Consider the following 21,323-nt stretch of genomic DNA (forward strand, 5'->3'; position numbering starts at 1 on the left):
TCATGGACAATTTGTTCTATAACTATATTTTGCTGTGTTCACTTAAATTGAAAAAAAAATATGTTTATCCGCATTCTTCAAATACATTGTTGGAATACTACTATAAGCGTTTCTTATCTTTCAGACATCTACAATTCTCTCAAGATATAATGCAACGACATTCAAGAACACGAAAGTAAAGACTACTTATTTGCGAGTAACTTCATTGTCTGAGGTTACAAAAATGTCAAAAGCAAGTAACTCCGGAGTGGAGAAAAGCACAAACAGGTTGAATGTCGAAGTACAAAGAGTGTCCTCTTTTAAGACAGTAAAACGTCCAGTTATTAAGAAGAGAAATGAAGATAAAGGTTTCAAAATATTTTCCGGGCCTAGTAGACCAAAACATAATGGATTGACTTTAGACGTTTTGCAATCATTGTCGCCATTTAAAAATGGCGTCGATTTAGTGATGCAAGAGTCACGTGATATGTTGCTGAACTGCATAACACTACACCCAAGTGTTCACGAAGTACTTTTTCCGGAAGTGACGAAAGATCCCCGAATAACCGACGAAGATTTACGGGGATTTCCGATTCACAGCCTGGCGGCTGCAGTCATTTGCGAGGCCATTTCAAAAGGAGAGGATCCGTACAAGTTTTACTGTATGATCGAAAAGAATAACTTGGAAAATGTGCTGACTGAACTGTACACTAGTGTACATTGGAAGAAATAGGGTAAATATTGATTTATGCCATTTGTTATTAAAAAAAAGTATCTACAGAATAATATAATAAGGACAATGGACTAAATAAAAAGATGCCATTTCACAAACCTTCAGTCGGATATCCGGATATATCGACCCTCTATTTCATGTTGAGTGTAAAGAAAAAGTAAATGAAAAAGTAAAACATAACTATAATATTTAACATGTTTTGCACTGTTTTGATAATTGAAGATGCATTAAGTTCAGGAGAATGATATACCGATTAAATTGTAATATACACATTAAATATTTATTTGGTCGATTACCTTTCTATGGCCATTCCTCTCCTGCCTCTGATTCCAGCAGGGCAGTTATTACTTACTGGCGATCGATTGGTCATTGTCGGCTCGGGTATTACTTACATGTACCCCGGGTATGGTAAATATACTTTATCGTACCCCATCGATATTAGACTGTACCCGAGTTGTATGTCCGTCCAAAGCCCGATGTCGTGAAATGCGCTACCGATTATCATAAACAAACTTATCTTTAAAAAAAACTGCATCAACAGGCTTTTTGAGTATGAGTTTCGATATTATAGAGGCCATTTAACAGAAAATTGACATAAATGTGAGTATAATTAATTTAAAAAAATAGCCGACAACGACCGATTTAGCGTTAAATTTCCCGGATACTTTTTAGTATATTTACCGTACCCGGGGTACATGTAAGTATACTTAAGAGTACCCGGGGAACATGTAAGTAGTACCAGAGCCGACAATGACCAATCAAGCCTTACTGGCATCACTAAGTATTCTAGCATTTGAAAACCAGGTATTCGTGGAAAAGAGTGAGCTGAACGCCGTAAAATTACTACTGTCGAAACCTCGAAAGTCCGACCGGACTTGTTATTTGTTGTTGTTGTTTTCTGCAGGGTTCTCCATGTACTGCACTCTGTACCCGTCCGTAGTGAGAGACGCACGGACGAACATCAGTTTGCAAGACTTCATTGACGATGATGGGTAAGCTTGTTCTTTGTCTTTTTAAAGAATGTTTAATTATTTAAATTCGTTTGCAAGAAATTTCGTGGTTAAAAAAACTACAACTTTTTCATGGACACGAAATTTCGTGGATTTCATATGTTGGAATAGCAAGAAATATGCCTCGAATGTTTGTCGTTTTGTCGACCATGTGGGAATTTATATAAAAAAATCGACGGACTACTTTCAGGCCGGAGTGGGCGGAGCGTATTATTGAGCGCATGACGGAGCCCTCTTGGACGATGGGATGGGTGCAGAAAATAGTCCGCGGTCATGTGACAGAGGAGGAATACAACATGGCGATGAACACACTGTTCGTCAAATTGCACATGTTGGACCCGCAGTCTGTCATTCCGACCTTTCATCTGCTGAATCACATCCGAGGTACGTGCTGGAAGTAATTACATATACACATATTTAGGTGTTGTCCTTATTTGCATATAGGTACATGTTGGCAACATATCTATAGAACATAGTTGTGTTAATAACACAGGTACGCTGTGGTGTTAATTATATATGAGCCGCGCTCTGCGAAAATGGGGATTATGCATGTGGGTCCCAGATTAGCCTGGGCAGTCCGCACAGGCTAACCAGGGGAGAAACTTCCGTTAAAACTTGATTTTTGCTAAGAAGAGACTTTTGTAAAACAAAAAAATGTCATAAAAGCGGAAAGTGTCGTCCCTGATTAGCCTGTGCGGACTGCAAAGGCTAATTTGAGACGACACTTTACGCATATGCATTTAAGCCCTTTTTCACAGAGCACGGCCCATATCCATAGATACGTGTTGGCATAAATTATGTATCAACATATAATCACATTCAAACATTGGTGCAAATAAAGTATAGAAAAAATAGACAAGTTTCCCGTTTGTTTGACGATTATAAATCATTTTCCGTATTCATTGGTTTGAACTATCGAAAAACTGTGTTTTCGCTTTTTCTACAACATTCTCCTTTTTGTATCGAGTTATTAATACTTTGTTTGATTGATGGCTTGTTACGTTGCATTTGGCCATAATAAGGTACATGTATATAATAAATATATTAGTGTATGATTGTGACAGCGGGACTGTCGCACAACAAATTCATGAGACACAACCCACCGAAACATGCAATAGCTTACTGATTAAATAAACTTAATTTAGTAATACACATTTCGCAAGGTGTATAAAGTGACTTAATAAAATAACGTATATTTAGTAAGCAAAGAGTTTGTGTCTTCATTTCAGCTCTCCCGGAATGCAACCTAGAGCTGGCCACCCGGGACTACCTCGGAGGAATGCAACCTAGAGCTGACCACCCGGGACTACCTCGGAGGAATGCAACCTAGAGCTGGCCACTCGGGACTACCTCGGAGGAATGCAACCTAGAGCTGGCCACTCGGGACTACCTCGGAGGAATGCAACCTGGAGCTGGCCACTCGGGACTACCTCGGAGGAATGCAACCTAGAGCTGGCCACTCGGGACTACCTCGGAGATCCACTGGACGCTGCGGCACTCGATATTTACACGTGTTCGCTTCAACGCTTGTTAATTATGGTAGATCTAATAAGTCACAGGCTTATCAGGGACGACACTTTCCGCCCAAACTGGATTCTCGCTAAGAAGAGACTTTCTTTAAACGAAAAATACCATAAAAGCGGAGACTGTCGTCCCTGATTTGCATGTTAACATGCATTAAACCCAGTTTTCCCAAAACGCTGCTCTTATTATTCTTTTTATCGCATAATGTTCAAAGTTGTGCCTTTGTTATTATTATTAATGGTTGCTAAATATGTTAATATTTGAATATATAATTTAATATGTTGTATATGTAAATATATTTGTATATATGTAACATAAAATAACATGTAAATATGTTTGAATATGTTTATGCAATACAAAAAGTTGTTGCGATGAATTCATATTTTATTTACGTTTAGAATTAAAATAACACAATCTAATATTTATATAAAATAAACAAAACTGAATTGGTACAAAGGCGTGTTCTTGTTTTTATTCCAAATCGCACGAAACAGCGTCTACGTTGCATGTTATGATCACCTGAAGTCTATCTTTAGTTGTGTAAACTATTTCAAAATATTCAAAGCTGCAGCCTAATAATGGATACTTATACATTTAATTAAAACCATCGATTTAGTCAAGACGAAGTATAACGGTATGCTGGATTCGCAATATTCGTGTGTGTTTATGTCTGTTTTACTTCCTGTCCTAGCCCGTCCGTCTTCCTGTCTGTCTGTCTGTCTGACCGTCTGTGTGTCCGTAGACAAACAATTTGCCGATTGCCGATTATAACTCATACTATTTAAGGTACACCAATAATACATGCATGCACTTTACCTTATATGAAAAAAATGCGCATGTGCAATTCTGCATCAGGCTTCGTTAAAACTTGTTCGAAAATTATGCCCCCTGCCCTTCGAACATTGAATTATTGTAACATGATTATTGTACCCTACTTGCTACATATCGTACGGACGGACGAACACAGACAGGAAGAAAAACATACGCGACTAATTTCCCCTGGTAAGCTGGTTTACCAGTTCTAACTGCACTGATGTCCTACTTGATTTGGAGGTATGGGAAGAATTTCCCGAGAACCAACCCCCGGGAGAAAGTTTCGTCCCTACTAAGACGGGTTAGCGCAGTTTGTAGAGTGCTTGGCACCAAATATGAGAGTCGCGAGTCGGTTCCTCGGTCCGGTCTCAGGTCACATTACTATTGCGCGGGCTGGTTATTCAAACCTTTCTACGGCCATCCTCCCCATACCTCTCATTGAAATAAGGCAGCTATTAGTTTAAAACCATGTTTTTAGCTCGATCGCATAGAAAGTCTTAGGCTTATATGAAACGCTCTTGAGTCCGTTGCCTGGGCCTAGCCAGTACTTGCTGTCTATGGGTGAGAACTTAATAACGCTCAAACAGTGGGGATCAAACCCGTGACCTCCCGATCGCTAGGCGGACACAATATCCTTTGCGACACAGCGATCTTTAAACGCCAAGGCCGTTGCTTCTGGCCAATGTATGTTCAGTTAGAACTGCTAAACCAACAAACCAAGGTAAGTGAGAGTTGGTAAAGTGAGCGCCTTGACGTGAATGCATATCGTGGAAAACAGAGAAATCAGTGAAAAATCTAACAACAAACAAACAAACAAAACTGTGACACGTTCGGTTTGATGAGCCGTGCTCTGTGAACACGGGGATCAATGCATGTGCGTAAAGTGTTGTCCCAGAACAGCCTGTGCAGTCCGCATAGGCTAATCAGGGACGACATTTCGCTTTCATGATATTTTCGTTTCAAGAAAGTCTCTTCTTAGCAAAAGTCAAAATTTTGCGGAAAGTGTCGTCAATGATAAGCCTATGCGAACAGCACAGGCTAATCTGGGACGGCACTTTACGCACATGCATTAAACCGCTTTTTCACGGAGCACAGTCCATATGTATGAGTGTATAAAGCATATTAACATATTTAATTTAATTCAATTTTATTTTATTTAATTGATCACATAAGTAATTAAAATAGGTAAACACAATTTATGACTGTCTACATATTTAAACCATCTGTTCACAGCATTGATGAATGGTTGTTTATGTTTAATGTTTACGATGATTTTAATGTCTGGTCGTGTCAATTATAAACATGCATTGATGCTACTTCTTTTGAATGGATCAGAGATTATCATAATAAGTTTAACCATTAATACACTTTCTATTGCAGTTATTGATTTTCTTTTTGAGTGTAAGAAGGCTCCACATTGCTTGTATACAGCATCTATTTGAAAATGAATCAGGTTTTATTCTATGAAATATGAGCGATTTTTAAATGAAAAGGTTTAAAGACGTGCGTCAAACGTAAACAATGAGAAATTAACAAGTTTATGGATGATAGAGTGATGTGGGCTTTTCTTATTGATTGATTTTAATTAAATTCTAATATGATTAAAATGCACCGCTGTATAAGTAGTAATAATTTGAACGTTCAACATTAAATAACGTATTAGTAAACAGTTACATTTTATTTCGCAAATACGCATCTACGTTTATTTTTTAAAATCATCTACGTCTAATGTTTTAAGTCATCGACGTCTAATGTTATAAACTGATTTTCTACATGCTTTGCAATATAGTAGAGAAGTAAACGAGCTTTATACCAAGAAAGATACAGGACTTTTAATTACATAACTTTTATCAATTAATAAACAACGTATCCATCAAATGGAATTATTTCACGAGCAAAGGAACATTCGATAGAGTAATAAGACTTTAAGGGAACAAATATTATAAGGGGGGAGGGACTTAAAGGATTTGTAAACAAGTTCAAAGAACCTAAACATGCAGGTTTTGGAAAGAAGAAGGTTTTTCGGTAGTGTTTTCATTCTGACGACAATTTTATGTGCATGTTATAAGTATAAATTGATATTGTGACGTCAAATTTCATCATTATCATCAACAACACCACCTTAATAATGACATTAATATGGTAACTGTATCGGTACCACTTCCATCATCTTGACAAACACCGACGACATCATCAGCAAACAAATTTTCTTTTAGAACAACAACAACAGCAACAAAAAGAACTACTTTTACATGAAATATCAAAAACAACAACAACTACTACTACTACTACTGCTTCTTTAATTAGGAATAGCTTGTATTCAATGTAAATTGTTTTTATTTGAATTTAAAAACAAATAACTGTGATGATGATGATGATGATGATGATGATTTTTTATCTGAACTCTTTCCACTTTTAGGGCTGACATTTTTTATTGGGTCTTCCAAGTCGCCGTGCAGCGGAACGCTCAACAACTGGAAATTCTTTGTGACGTCAATTTGGGACGTCACGATGCATCTATGGCGGCCGAAATCGACATCAAGTTACGAACATATTGCGCAACAAACATTTACAGGTAACGGAGATCAGACAAACTTAACTTGATTTTATTTAACAAGTTCCACACTAAAGTACAAGCTAATTCTCGGAAGGTTATTAAAAAAAATCCGCATATCTTTACACTGAAATTAAAGAGGGAATAATGACATTCGGCGTTTCGATTATTTTGTTTTACTTTGATTTTTTTTCACGAATAGAACAAGTACACTGTTATACACCTACGCCTAACAAATGTTCGTTATAAATTAAAACAACCAGTTGCCACAATTTTAGTCACCGATATTCTGATAACATAAACGGCACAGCAAAATATCGAACATCAGACATGTATATTGAGTGTTTGTCAGAAGAGAACGAAGAACGTTCACATGATTTTCTTAATAATTTTCCGGTCCTAATAATGTTTTTAAAATGAACAAATTCTCAGCAATAACATAAAAATAAATTAAGAACTTCCACATGATTTACTTTATAGTTTGTCGTTCTTTATTTTGTATTTTAAATGTACAAATTCGCTTATTTTCAGCCGCCGTCGGACTAAACACTCCTTTGTCGACGGGTACAGTAGAGGTTGAAATCGATGACGTCATAGGGTGGTATGTGTGACATCACTCCATGTTCATGGCCGTTTTTTATTTAAGATTGTTATATTTATATACGATATATAAAACAGTTCATATGTGTGTGAATAAATGAACACTATTCACTTCATACACTTCCGGTACATAGAAAACATTGTATCCGATGGTCTGCCCTTCCGCGAATGTTAGTGCTGCTATCGCGGTAAAAAGTGAATAGTGTTACCAGTTGACTGTCTTTTGGCCCTATTCCACCACGAAAACAAGCCCAAAATTCGCTACGATTTATCACATTTATTGAATCGGGAAGACTCGTGACAGTCTACGATTCAGTTACGACACTGGTACGATTGAGTTACGACGAATCGTGGGGTTCGGTTGAAGTCTTGCAAATAGGGTCGCGACTTCACTACGATGTGTAAGAATCTTCTGCGACTGTACTACGAACGATGCAGATCGGTCACGACTATGCTAGGACCTCACCGAACGCACCCATTAATTCGGCGCCAATATCTACTGATATTGATTCTAACACCGCACGCGACTTGTTTTCTATAGACATAGAAGGAAATCAAGTGTGGGTTATTCTGCAATAAATTGTGGGCGGAGCTTTATGTTTCGAAAATAGTTCCGAATAAATAAAGAAAACATTGCAGTAAAATGCACGTGCTTAATCCCGCTATAAAAGAAATGCAATAAATGTAGCATGTATATAAATGTAATGAAACAACAAATTGTATATTTAGTGATAAGTGGCTTGACCACGCCTGCAAAGAATTTTTTTTTAAAGAAACGTAATTAAGAAAACATTTATAGCATGTCAGCTTTTCAAAAGAATTAATACACGTGTGTTCATTTAGTTTCTATTAGTGTTGTTCTCAATGAAAGTGATGTAATTTGCAAAATATTTATGAATGAAAACGACGTCATATGTTTGTACAATTCAATGACGTCACTAAATAGTGAACTTTGTACTAAGAGGGGCAGAGTATTGGAAAATATACTTCACGTCCAAAAGCTTGAACCAAATCAATCCGAATCGTGTTAGAATATGAATAATATTTTTATATGATGGCTTGTTGTCGAATAACCGACAGTAAGGAGTATAGATTCGTGTTATCAAAGCACTCGTGCTCCGCATTCGTGATTTAATTCCTACGCATCTATACTCCTTACTGTGGGTTATTCGACAAAAAACATGATAGAAAAATAATAATACTTAATCATTCTTTACAAAATCGTAACTGTTTCGTTACTAAATCGCGAGAATCTTAGCGGGCTCGCAAATCACTCGGGGTGAACTCTTGAGAGTCTTGACAAAGTCGTAACTGATTCGTAGACAGATCACGTGATCACCGATTTCCCGATTGAGTCACGAATAACCTACGATTCTATCACGACGCCCAAGAACGCACTACGACGCTGTTACGAGTCAACTGCGATTAAATTCTGTCTTGGTCAAATTTTAAACACGTTTAAAATCTGGCCACGATTTTTCCGGACCTCACGAGTTGAAGGAATAACTTACGATCGGCCCGCGACTAACTACAAATGAGTTAGGACCTTCGCCGATTGAGCTAAGAATGTCCCCGACCTCAAAATATTGGAAATCGGGACAAATCGTGGGGAATCGGATCGAAGTGGAATTCCCCTATTTGTTAATGTTACGCAGGTACACATCCGGTGCAGAGCTCATTCCTCCCAGCGTCGCAGCGGGTTCGAGCACCCAGAACCAGGTGCTGGCGGCCCCGGTCGTTGGGACGGAAGTTCCCTGGGCGATGACGCCGGATACTGCCAATACCTACGCCGCCGGAGCGGTTGTGACTGCCAGTAAGTAGCGGTTGTCTATGTATATCGCCAGCAACGGGATTCTCACATATTTACATCGTTTGAAAAAGGGTACGTCTATCAACATTTGGTTTGGTCGTCGCTCACTTTGTCCTTTTTTTAAAGTTCTTTTGGCCATTGATGTGATTTATGTGGTTGTTATGTTTGGTGTGATTGAGTGATTCATATGATTTGATGTGATTGACGTTATCGATATAATCAATACGATTGCTGCGAGTCTGAATATGTCTTAAAGAAGAAAAAACATACAAAGAAGAAACCAATGAAACAAAAACAAAACCGAAAATAATTTGTATTATCAGTTAATAGTTATGTTATGAGCTCGCATTTATTTCATTATGCGTATTCAGATGAAGATCCAGTAATCGTGGACGATAGCGTCACAATCAGCGACACTAAGACGTCACAGCCGATATTCACCATTGACGTCACGGATGCGGACACAACCGATCTCGTGGCGGTTACTTCCGGTTTCAGCGTCATGAAGACTGCCGGAAGTTCCCTTTTCTCGGTGGTTAAGACTGCCACGGGATGTACGTCTTGAAACGATTATTTTCAGCAAGGAAATATATGATCAGCCTATGATAGATATGAGCCAGTCTTCGAATATTGTAAACTCATTATTATTCGTGGAACATGAATTTTCTTAATTTCGTGGGACATGAATTTTATTGATTTCGTGGGACATGACTTTTCTTGATTTCTTGGGGCGTGATTTTTCTTGATTTCGTGGGACATGAATTTTCTTGATATCGTTGGACATGAATTTTCTTGAGAACGTGGGACATGAATTTTCTTGATTTCAAGAGTTGACCGACAGTGTGTGTTTTTCTTTACCATTTTGGGAATGAGGCCGTGTCCCTTTGGATGGGGAAAATTTGCGTCATTTTGCCTAAATTGGGGAATCAGTGTTGTAATTGTTTTGCTAAAAGATGCTTCAAAATTGAGAACATAAGTGATTTCAGTATTATACATACTAAGGTTGAGCTCATATGGATGAGAAATGGACAAAATATTGAGATCAATTCTTTTTGCAAACCTTCTATTGGGAATTTTTAGCTCCTATTTCGAAAAAAATATACCTTTTTCCATTGGGAATGGGGCCGATTACCAGACTTGATTTTGATTGAAAAAAAAACCCACAACAACAACAATGCATTATAATCCATAATTTTGCCAACCACTGATGAACTTTATATTATGGCATTCAAAAACTTGGCTGCTATCTCAAAGGACAAGAAAGAAAAGGTCAATATCACACGTTTGGGTCAAAATAATTCTTTGGGGGCATTTGTTACTTACAGTGACAGCACGTGAACATTACAATGACTTAACTTGTTCAACAGTATTTAACTTCTTCAGGCGTAGCAACTACTTTATGTACATAGTTGTATGCCGTTGTCCTCCAGTACTTAGTTTTCATAGTACATGTATAGGTACGGCTTTTCAAATAAATAAAAAAATCTAGACGACATTGTCTGGTGAAAAAACCCTGGTTATCTCCATACCTTATTCTTTAACAATATATATCAATTCAAATTTTCAGATGATATTCGCAGCGGCGCCTCCTTGAGTGCCGGAAGTTATCCACTGAATATCACTGCCACCGACCGCTGCGGCGACACCGCCACCGGAACAATTACAGTCACCGTTACTAATACAGTAAGTGTTACGTCATCAGTGACCCGTTAGAAATCGCGTGACGTCATACACAACGTGACGCAAAGAACAGTGTGTCGTTAAAGAAAGCTGACGTCGAAACAAGTTGACTTGTGATTTAAGATTAATTTCAGTTATAATCCTGGTCGACGATAATAAGCTAGTCTTATGTGGGTATTTTGTCCAAGCTAATTTTGCTCTAAAAGTAGTGCTAAATTCGGTGCATGCCAGATCTATCAGAGTAAAACATTGTGTGAGCTTACCTTATTTTTTCTTTTTATTTATTGGGGAATATCAGTGAACCATATATGAAATATTAATTCAATTATTGCTTAATATTATTAATGCGTTTTAATGGATAATGCATCGAAAAAAATCTCAGAGATTTAAATATGATAATCTACTGTTTTGATGAAAGTGAAAACTTTCGCTCATGTTCACTTTTTACTGTAAAATGACATCGTTTTTAGGTCATTACGTGATTATTTCAGAAAAAATCCCTAGTCCCATTTAATTAAAAAATATGTTCATGAATGAGTGAATATATTTATTTTCTATGTCATTACAAGCGGATGTACAAAATTATTGTCTTGTTATTTAATTCTTTTTAACAGTTTATTAACATTTTAAGAGGTTTAAACTTAAGACCTTCGCGGGAATAATACATCCGTCATTTGATCGTAAAAGATAATGAAAGAATTCACTTTTTGTCTCATTAATAGTTTTTTTCTGTTCGAAATAAGTAATAATATTGCATATTTTTCTCTATAAACAACAGGAAAACATATATCACATATTTTTTATTTAATTGAAAGCCATACATTCAAAATCTAATACAATTTGAAGATTTCATATTATAAGTACAAGTATACCTAATTATAGTATTTTGGCAAATGTGAACGATTATTTACTTAAACAACTTGACAATACTCATATAAATGTATTTATTTAATAAATTGCTCTTAAGATGTTTAAGTATCAGACATCTTCTACTTAGCATTTTGTTAGCGGTTTAAGAAGTCTATAAATAAAGTGATTCAAAAATTATATAAAACGTTTATCGTTTCTGGTTGAGTTTATGTAATGCAACTACTTAATGAGTGAATTTTTCTGAATTAATTGACCTCTACTCTCTAGGCCCCGGTGTTTGTTCCGGTTTCTCTTCTGACCGTTCACCCGACCCCGATCAGTGACGTCACGACAACGGCTAGGTCTCTCTATGCATTTGACGCCACGGACTCGAACCCAATTACGTGCACAGTCGATAACACCAAGTTCGAAATCAAAACGCTTGGATCAGGTTCGTATTATTTACAAATCTAAGAAAAAACTTTAAAAAAGTACGCCCCGCCTGCACTGGAGTTTCGTTTCGGAAATGCCTATAAACGTAACTTTCCATTAAGGCGGAAAGTGTCGTCCCTAATAAGCCTGTGCGGACTGCACAGGCTGCTATGTGATTATTTTTAATGAACAAGAATTACGCTATATTTTCTCTAAACGAGTCATCTGACCAACAATAAACAAACTCTTTGGATAGTTTATACTGATACATATAGTGAGTTTTATTTTTATTTTCTTTAAACATTTAGGCTGACTATGTTTTCACTGTTTTCATTTTTTGAACTTATTTTTAAAAAATGTACTTTTGCACTTATTTGAATATGTTAAATGAATTATTTATATTTTCTTCATTTTTTTGTTAAATTTGTGTTATTTCTTATTATATTTATATATAATTTTCATATAATTTTCGTTTTTATTACATTACTCTGATTTTTTTTTTTCAATAAATTATATTTTTAGTTCTTGCAGTATTATTGTCAACTAGTTAAAGTTTGCAATTTATTTTATCTGCAGCCTACGGCCTTTGGCTGAAGGCGGAGTCAGCGAGTACGCTGAATCATGACGTCACCGCTGTAGAATCCATGACGATCACGTGCAGTGACGGGACGGACCAAATCACCAGCAGTTACAAGGTGGACATTTCGGACGCGGTACGTGTACATTTAAGCGGCGCTCTGGGAAAACGGGGCTTAATGCAAGTGCGTACAGTGTCGTCTGAGATTAGCCTCTGCAGTCCGCTTGTACGGCATTTTACTTTTAAAGCCCCATAACTACTCAAAATCAACGAAAATTTCGTACAATATTTCGTAAAATAAAGTTGAACAATTAAAAATCAGTGTTCCTAATGGCAATTGCCGAAATTTCAACGCCAGATGTGGTCTGGTAAAATAGATGTTTGTAGACACAAAATGCTCGTTTTTATTATTGTTTTGCATATTTAATTCCATTTTAGTTTCCCGCAACGATATGTATTCATACGACACATTAACACTAACATGGTACCATTTTAGTGTTCGTGTTTCGTATGAATAGATTTATTTGCGGGAAATTAAAATGGAATTAATTGTGTCACAAATAAATAAAAACGAGCATTTTTTTATCTACAAAAATATATGTTATCATGACATCTAGCGTTGAAATTGTGGCTATCGCTATAAGGAACACTGATTGCTTAGGTGTTAACTTTATTTTACGAAATACTTTATGAAATTGTCTTTGATTTTGAACGTTATAGAGGCTTTAAAGAAATTCTCTTTTTTATCAACAAATCCTGTTAAAGCGGAAAGTGTCGTCCCTGATCAGCCCCTGCAGACTAGACAGATAAATCTGGTGCGACACTTAACGCACATGCATTAAGCCCCGTTTTACCCCAGCGCGGCTCATTTCTTTATCGAATTCACCGGTATTCTCTCCTACATGAGCACCGCAATCGGAAGACCGCATGAACGCAGTGTTTCGGAGTAGCTCGGTCTGTCGGTCCGTTGATGTGTCCGGAAAGCAGCGTCCAATACATCCCTAAGCTATGGACGGTTGCATTTGGTCAATGCAATGACAGATATATGAAATAATTCACATTTGTGGATCGCCAAAGCGTGGCGGGCGAAAGGGGAGGGCGGGGCGGGGCGGGGGGGGGGAGGCGTGAGGATTGCGGTACAGGAGACGTTCGATTCCAGACATAGAAGTTGTGTATTTTAGTTCACGATGTGAAGCAAACGGTATAATGAAGAAAAGCGTTTGTTTTAAGAAAATATGGCCTGATATTGCTTGGACAACATTGAAAAAACTAACTTTTTTTTTATATATTTGACGATTTTCTAAAGTTGTGACAGTGATTCCAAAAATAAAATAATAATGGATATAACTGAGCGAAAACACTATGGACATAGATATAAGCTATATATTCCGTTTGTAAGGGCGTAGACTTAGATATTATAGCCTACATCATGGGATACATTACACAAGTTGTTTTTTACCTCTCTATATAAAAAATAATTCTTAAGATATGGCATATGCTTTACTTTCAAATTGAAAAAAAAAGGGTAAATCTTCATTAAAGGCCCCCGTTCTAACCAATTTTGCCGGTACTTCCGGTCCGCTGGGTGACCTATCGCCAGTGGGCACTTTCGTACATCAGTTCACCGTTACCGACCAGGATGACGCTATTTCCTGTTCCATCAACGCGCCGGAGAGTGCAAAGTTTGGCATCACCAAGGTGGATACCGCTACCGGAGCTCAACGTTAGTTTGGTGACGTCATTACGTTAATGTGCAGACGTCGTTACGTTAGTTTGGTGACGGTAATACGTTAGTTTAGTGACGTTATTTTCATGATGATGATGATTGTGATAGTGGTGAATCCATTAATATGGTCATGATGATTGTTATAGTGGTTTTGTTGATGAGGAGTAGGAATATAATTATCAGTATACTGCTGCAGCTGCTGCTTATGATGATGATGTTATAGTGATGATGATGATGATGAGTAGGAGGAGGAGGAGGTGGATGTTGATGATGAGGAGGAGAAGGTGGATGAATTTTTGTTAATGCGAGTGTCAAAGAGATGCTAAAATGGTTTAAATATCGGTGACACCTTTTGCTAAGCCATCATGGTTAATTAGGTGCTTTTTTTAAAGGGTTCGACGTCAAGACGATTGCCCTGCTTGATTAAAACTCTGCTACGAACTAAACGATCACCGTCACGTGCACTGATGCTATCAACACTGTGACGTCATCAAGGAACATCAATATAGCCGATGACGTAAGCATAATAAAATGAATGACTGAAAAACGATTTAATCATTTGTTAAAACATGTTTTCGAATAAGTTAATCGTTTATCGTTTATTATTTAGTAAATACTGTTTACTGAAGTCGATGTGAACGTTTAGCGTTTAAACTATTGACAAAAAACATGTGTTTTGCACTGTCATAATTTTTCTCAATATACATTCTAGCACTCATTCCGTTGTAATTGGTATTCCACTATTCGAAAAGTACGTCGGTCGGTCGCAATAGTGATACATCGATTTTGTCCGGATTCCTCGGTTAGATAGATCTCAACAATCGTGATACATGGACTATTTCCGGAATCGTCCGTAAGATAAATTTATGCAATAAATCGCCTGATGATTCAAAGTTGGTCGGTCGGTCCCTAATCAATTTCTTTTTCCTTCGATATCAAGAGAACGCTTGGACTTACGATCATCAAAATGGGTATGCTAGTTACATATGACGCCCTTAATTTTTAAGGCAAAAACGTCAAATGTAAATGTCACAGAAGCTTGGAAGATGAAATTCGTTCTCTATTAAAAACCTGTAAAGAAATGATTCTATGGTTTGACGTCGCGGTCCTGCATATTTTAAGAACGTCATGTGTTACTCTTCTGTAGGTATTTAAGTTTCCAGATTTATAAGAAGATCACAATAAACCTACATATTGCTTTAGAAACCGGTTTTTACCGGACTTCCCGCTACGCGCGTGCCGACGGATTGCTGACGGGGCGTCTTTTCGCACGTTCAGCGTCACGGACGCCAACAACCAGAGTTTCATAACTTGCTCAATTTAGGTAAGTAATTTCTGGGATTACTATATAAAAATCGTTATATTGAGTATAATCGTAAAATTCTGGAAATATCAACTATAGATTTTGTATGTAAATTGTATAATTACTATTACTTTTTATACACCCATCAAGTACACAAACAATGAAAAAAAGCCCATGGGCTGTTTGTTTTTTAAGTGTTTTTTTACATGTAAACTTCAACAAAAAGCTTTTGCTATTGAGACTAAACATATAAATACCAGTACAAAAAAGCAAACGGGAAAAGAACTTGACAGTAAGAAAACTTTGAAAAAGCATTAACTTTAAAGTAAACTTGTTGATACAGTGTTCTTTTGTTCAACTCATGACTGCATAAAAATAAATACCGGTATTTTCACAATTGGCGCAGTAATGTGTGCAAATAAGAAGCTTTCTTATTTATTGTGCATTAAAATCGATACCCAACCGAAACCAATAAACATCCAATTATCCTCTATGTGAGAATGCCGTGGTGTTATAGATATGGTGTCCGCCTAGAGACAGGGCGTTCATATGTGCGATCCCCAATGTGGGAGTTCTCATTATATCCTCTCAAAGACACCAAACTGGATCTAACCAGGAATCGGACTCGATAGAGTTTGAATAACCTTTAGATTCTCGATGCATTCGAGCAACAATAAATAGGTGTAAAGGTACAGGTATCGCCTCCTTACGCCACAGGCGCCACAGGACAGCTTCTTCAATGTGGTTCCTGGCACGGCGCCGACATTTGCCATCTGGGTGAAAGCCGGCGTGAAGTTGGACGCGGCGACGTCACCTTTCCTCGTTAACGTTCAGTGCGTTGATGACAGATCGCCGGCGAATATCATAACCGAAACGTTCACGGTTCCCTTACTTGATAAGGTACCATACAAACCATTTTATTTGTCGGAATTAATTTCGTGATTTTTTGTTTTAAAAATGTCTTTTCCTTGGACACGTTAATCTGTTAAGTACTGCGAAGTCCATATTATACGGTCTACTCTAAATTTCGTGGAATTCGTGGGTTCAAAGAACGTTTACTGCTCCCTTACTTGAGAAGGTACTTCGAAATCATTTTTATCCTATAACCAGATGAAAATCGATACTATAACAACGATCTTATAAACTTAAGCTTTATACTATCGCTATTTTTAGATCAGATTTGGGATTTTCCAAAAAATGGAGAATACGTTTTTGTCAATTACGGAAAGATAAAATCGTCATAAAATGCGATGTTTTATCATTATTAATGGAAAAGGGGATGAAATAATAGAATAGATAGAATACTATGTGAGTATTGAATAAATATCAAGTTTATCATGCTCGGCTCGAACCATGGTAGCGCTCGGCACGCCTCGCGCTAACATGGTTCAAAGCCTCGCGTGATAAACTTGATCTTTATCCAAAACTCACATAATATTCTCTTTATATTTGTGGCCATGATATTTTGTTGCCTAAAAATACATTTTCGTACGCAGGTCAATTTGTGGATTTTCAATTTAGGAAGAAATGTTGAAATTAAGTCGGTCATTTTCCGAAGTTTTTGTGTTAAATTCGTGGATCGGTAAACCCACAAAATCAACGAACATTAACCCATTTATGCCAAACGTCTAGAAAAAAAAATGCCTTGGCAAACAGCGTTGACCCAGATGAAACGCCGCATGATGCGGCGTCTCATCAGGGTCTGCGCTGTTTGCTTAAATGATTTTTTGTAAGACCTATTTTAAATATAGAAATAAATATACTAGACATCCCTAATTTTGGAAATAAATCGATCCAATTTGGAAGGATGGGAGAGTCCACTACGCATAAATGGGTTAATGTATCACAAATAATAATCAGTGTACTTCATTTGTCTCGCAATATTATAGTGCTCACAAAAATATTGCCCATCCGAATCTGTGACATCTTCATATTCGTTATATTGTGATATTGTTTTTTAAAAGCCTGATATTTTAGACAAAAAATTAATACATACGTTATTTTAATCATCTGTATTTTCAAGAACATTTTTTTCTCAAAAATTGAAAATTAACATATCCTTTTTTTATAGTAACATAAATACTCAAACTCAACGAATATTTCGCAATATATTTCGTAAAATAAAGTTAACCCATACGAAATCAGTGTTCCTTATAGCAATAGCGAAATTTTCAACGCTATATATGGTATGGTAACATAGATTTAATGAGATACAAAATGCTCGTTATTACTTTTTTGCGACAAAAGATTCCATGTTAATTTCACGCCACGATATCCGAATATTTACCAGCGAACTCGATACTGGCTCCGGGCAGCGTCGTAATCATAAGAACGACCACATATTTCGCAATTTAGGATATTGCTTTATGTAACATTAATTTTTTTGTGTTAACTTTATTTTTCGAAATATTGTAATAAATATTCGTTGATTATGAGTGTTGATGGGTTTTGAACATATCCTTGTTTTTATATGCAAACGATGTTGCACATTCAAGCTGATTTTGTTCACAGCGGTACTATTGTACACAAACATCTTTTCACCTGTTCTGTTAGGTGACACGGTATTTCGTGTATACACATTCAATCTTTTGGAATTTAACATAGAGTTTCTTTCTGACAGAAAAATGTATAGTGAAAATTGCCGGTCGCTTTTCATTTGTCAAATTGACTTCCACAACTGGTCAAGAACTTGAACGTCAAAGACATCGAACACTATAATTGATCAATTGTATACAAGAACAAAAACAATAACAACAACGACAACACCGACAACAACAACAACAACTACAAATACTACTTCTACTATTGATCATCTATTTATTTATATGTCATTCAGTTAACAGTTCAGATTTTGAAAACGAATGCTATACATGTTTTATATTAACCATTGACTTTAGCAATTCATTTTTTAAAGTTGAGCAATTCATTTTAAAATACTCCTCATATTTCATTAACTGTGTTTTTATGTAGAACGCTTAACATCCATCTATATAATCACATATTGCACGGATTTTACTAATAAAATACAGGTCTTTACTGTAACAAAAAAAATCATGGTATTTTATATTTTTTATAGCCTCCGACGTTCGTTACGGGAATTCCCGGCACATCTCCGTCTATTTCCGACTCGACCGTCACCTCGACGTCACTCGGTGTCTTCACCGTTACCGATCCCGACACGACATGCAGTATTACGTCATCGCTGACGTCAGTGTATGAGATCAGACCCGTGACGTCACCGGCAGATCTTCAAAAGCCGGGTATGGCGTCTTTTAATAACGGATTAAGTCTTCTCAATAATAAGTCATTTTGTGGAGCACGCTTGATAAAAGCTCGATACAGAAGTCTCAATGGTGTATGCGATTAAGCGCATGCATTCGATCTTACTCCGACTGTAAGTTCGTCGGTCACCAAGTGAAGCGTGTCGAGTGTACATCCGCCGCCCTAACTCCAAAAGTCTAGGTTACGCTTTGTTGTAAAAAGTGTGACATCGTGAACAAGATCCTTAAAGACCACACCATTTTAAATAAATTTTAAACAACCAATATATTTTTTTACCTTTTAACATGTCTTATTCTAGAGTTCCAAGTGTGGGTCAGTGCCGCCGTTACACAAGCGTCTATAGACTTCAATGACCAGGCGGTTCCGTTGCCGTTGACGATCACGTGTACGGATGGAAACACCGCCATCACGGGAACGTTCAACGTCAATATTATCGACGAGGTTTGTATGGAACTGTTTTAAAAAGCAATGTTGGATGTTTTTATGGGTTCAGTGCATCTGCGTAAAGTGTCATCCCATTAAGATATTCGCCAGTGCAATCCGCATATACTACTCAGGGACGACTCTTTCCGCTTTTGTGGATTTCATTTCGTTGAACGGAAGTCTCTTCTTCGCGAAAATCTTCATTATGTGGAAAAGTGTCGTCCCTGATTAGCCTGTGCAGACTGCACTTTACGCACATGCAGTAACAGGTTGCAGAGTCAACGGGGTTTGCCGGGTTTTACACATGTTTTTCTCTTGGCGACTTTAGCCTCCGGTGATATCAGTACTTCCGGCGATCGGAACGGCTATCAACGACGGGTTGCAGACGGTCGCCACAATCCTCCAACACGTTCAGCGTGACAGACAGCGATGACGCCGTAAACTGCTCCGTGAGAGCGCCGCAAAACGCCCGTTTTGAAGTGGTTCTCGCCACTAGCCCAGGTTGTCTGTCGTCGAATTTCAATGTTGCAAAAGTGGCTAAACAGAAATGAGTTTACTTTATATGTAAAACACATTTGAAATGAATTATAAGTCAATACCGCATAGTCTCGTGTTACGATTGCAAGTTCAAATCTGGTTTTCTGGAGTAATTTTCTCGTAAGATCTAGATAGGATCCCATTGTCTTAAACTCTTCAAGAGCCGTGCTCTGGGAAACGGAGCTTAATGCATGTGCGTAAATTGTCTTCTCTGATTAGCCTGTGCAGTTCGCATAGATTAATAAGCCACGATACTTTCAGCTTAAATATTTATTTTTTAATTCCATAAAAGCCCCGTTTTTGATAGAGGCTGGTCATATTTCACCAAGCAAGTCTAAAGTATACCATTTCACACGAGTTTCTTTCTCCCTCCGCTACGTAAGAATCTCCTTTCCTCCAGTAGTCAGTAAACAAACAAATGCTCATACTTATTTCGTTCGGCGAGTTATTTTTTTAACCGACCGACGAATTATGCTTGTTTTCAGAGTTCAATATCCGCGTTAAAGCGGGGGCGACGTTAGCGGCCGCCGATGGACCTCACGTCATCAACCTGGATTGTACAGACAGCGTCAACAACCGTCAATCACACGTTCACACAGCCAGCCTGTATTAATACGTTAGGCAATTTTATGTTACCACCACCCCCAACCCCCCCCCCCCCCGCAAACAAAGGGTTTATTTACAAGTGAACTGTTACTTTTTCACTTTAGTAGCCGCCGACTTTTGTTACATCATGAATGAAGCGTTCTATCACGCAATAATGTATTACGTTTATGTTTACCACTGCATGGTATTTCACTTTTAGCCGCCGACTTTTGTCTCCGGCATGCCCGGAAGTTCTGCGAGCATCTCTGACGCCACTGTCACACAGACGTTGCTCGGGAAATTCACAACTACAGACCCTGATACAACTTGCTCTGTGACGTCACCCGTAGCCTCTGCATATGAGGTCAGGAAAGTGACGTCACCGGCGAATCCTCAACAACCTGGTAGAGAAATCATTGATCATAGTGTGAACGCCTACAATTTTAAGGCTCATGAACCACCACAAGGGTACATTTAGTAATGTTCAATTGGTCATTGTCGGTTCATCGGTCAGGAACTATATGTACTTAAAAGTACCCGGATGTTCATAAGTATACTACAAAGTACCCGTGGTACGGAAATACATACTAAGTAAGAAAGTACCTAGGGGTATGACCGGGTGCCTTTAAGCGTATTTTTTGTACACGGGTACAGTTAAGTGAACTTAAGAGTACTTAAGAGTACACGGGGTACTTCTAAATTGTAACTGAGCCGACAAAGCAATTGAACCAATAGAAGTCTCATCGTCGACCCGTCCGTTCATTCATCTTTTAATCGCATTTATTTTGCATTAGTATGTGAGATTATAAACATATCTCCTTCAATTTTAATGTGCAGTGTTCGTATAAGAAGAACTTATACTGCCTTGCATTATGAGCTAGCTTTTATAGCGACGCGGTACCGGGT

At 37.6% G+C, this 21,323-nt stretch overlaps 2 protein-coding genes across 2 annotated transcripts in view; both read left to right on the top strand.

Annotated features, from left to right (window-relative positions):
• Positions 1–3,171, top strand: part of LOC127863925 (uncharacterized) — a 4,787-nt gene extending 1,616 nt beyond the window's left edge. The window contains exons 2-5 of the mRNA XM_052403610.1: positions 125–713; positions 1,617–1,704; positions 1,913–2,106; positions 2,952–3,171. Coding sequence (XP_052259570.1) covers positions 1,625–1,704; positions 1,913–2,106; positions 2,952–3,052 — 375 coding nt within the window. The 5' untranslated portion in view covers positions 125–713; positions 1,617–1,624 and the 3' untranslated portion in view covers positions 3,053–3,171. The remainder of the gene's footprint in view (positions 1–124; positions 714–1,616; positions 1,705–1,912; positions 2,107–2,951) is intronic.
• A 5,872-nt stretch (positions 3,172–9,043) lies between these two features.
• On the top strand, positions 9,044–19,728 carry LOC127864678 (serine-rich adhesin for platelets-like). Its single transcript, XM_052404531.1, has 9 exons — positions 9,044–9,095; positions 9,395–9,577; positions 10,591–10,706; positions 11,841–12,003; positions 12,561–12,697; positions 16,308–16,490; positions 18,667–18,850; positions 19,171–19,313; positions 19,624–19,728. Exons 1-9 carry the CDS (start codon positions 9,044–9,046, stop codon positions 19,726–19,728), a joined length of 1,266 nt encoding a protein of 421 aa, XP_052260491.1.
• The last annotated feature ends 1,595 nt before the right edge of the window (positions 19,729–21,323 follow it).

This window comes from Dreissena polymorpha, chromosome 1 (assembly GCF_020536995.1).
Source record: "Dreissena polymorpha isolate Duluth1 chromosome 1, UMN_Dpol_1.0, whole genome shotgun sequence".
Lineage (NCBI taxonomy): Eukaryota > Metazoa > Mollusca > Bivalvia > Myida > Dreissenidae > Dreissena > Dreissena polymorpha.

Bases quoted from the DNA above. Each gene is read 5' to 3' on its own strand.
- LOC127864678 (XM_052404531.1), top strand. From the start codon at position 9,044: ATGTATATCGCCAGCAACGGGATTCTCACATATTTACATCGTTTGAAA. The intron at 10,707-11,840 runs GTAAGTGTTACG...TCTACTCTCTAG, and splicing joins CAGTCACCGTTACTAATACA to GCCCCGGTGTTTGTTCCGGT. The intron at 12,004-12,560 runs GTTCGTATTATT...TTTTATCTGCAG, and splicing joins AATCAAAACGCTTGGATCAG to CCTACGGCCTTTGGCTGAAG.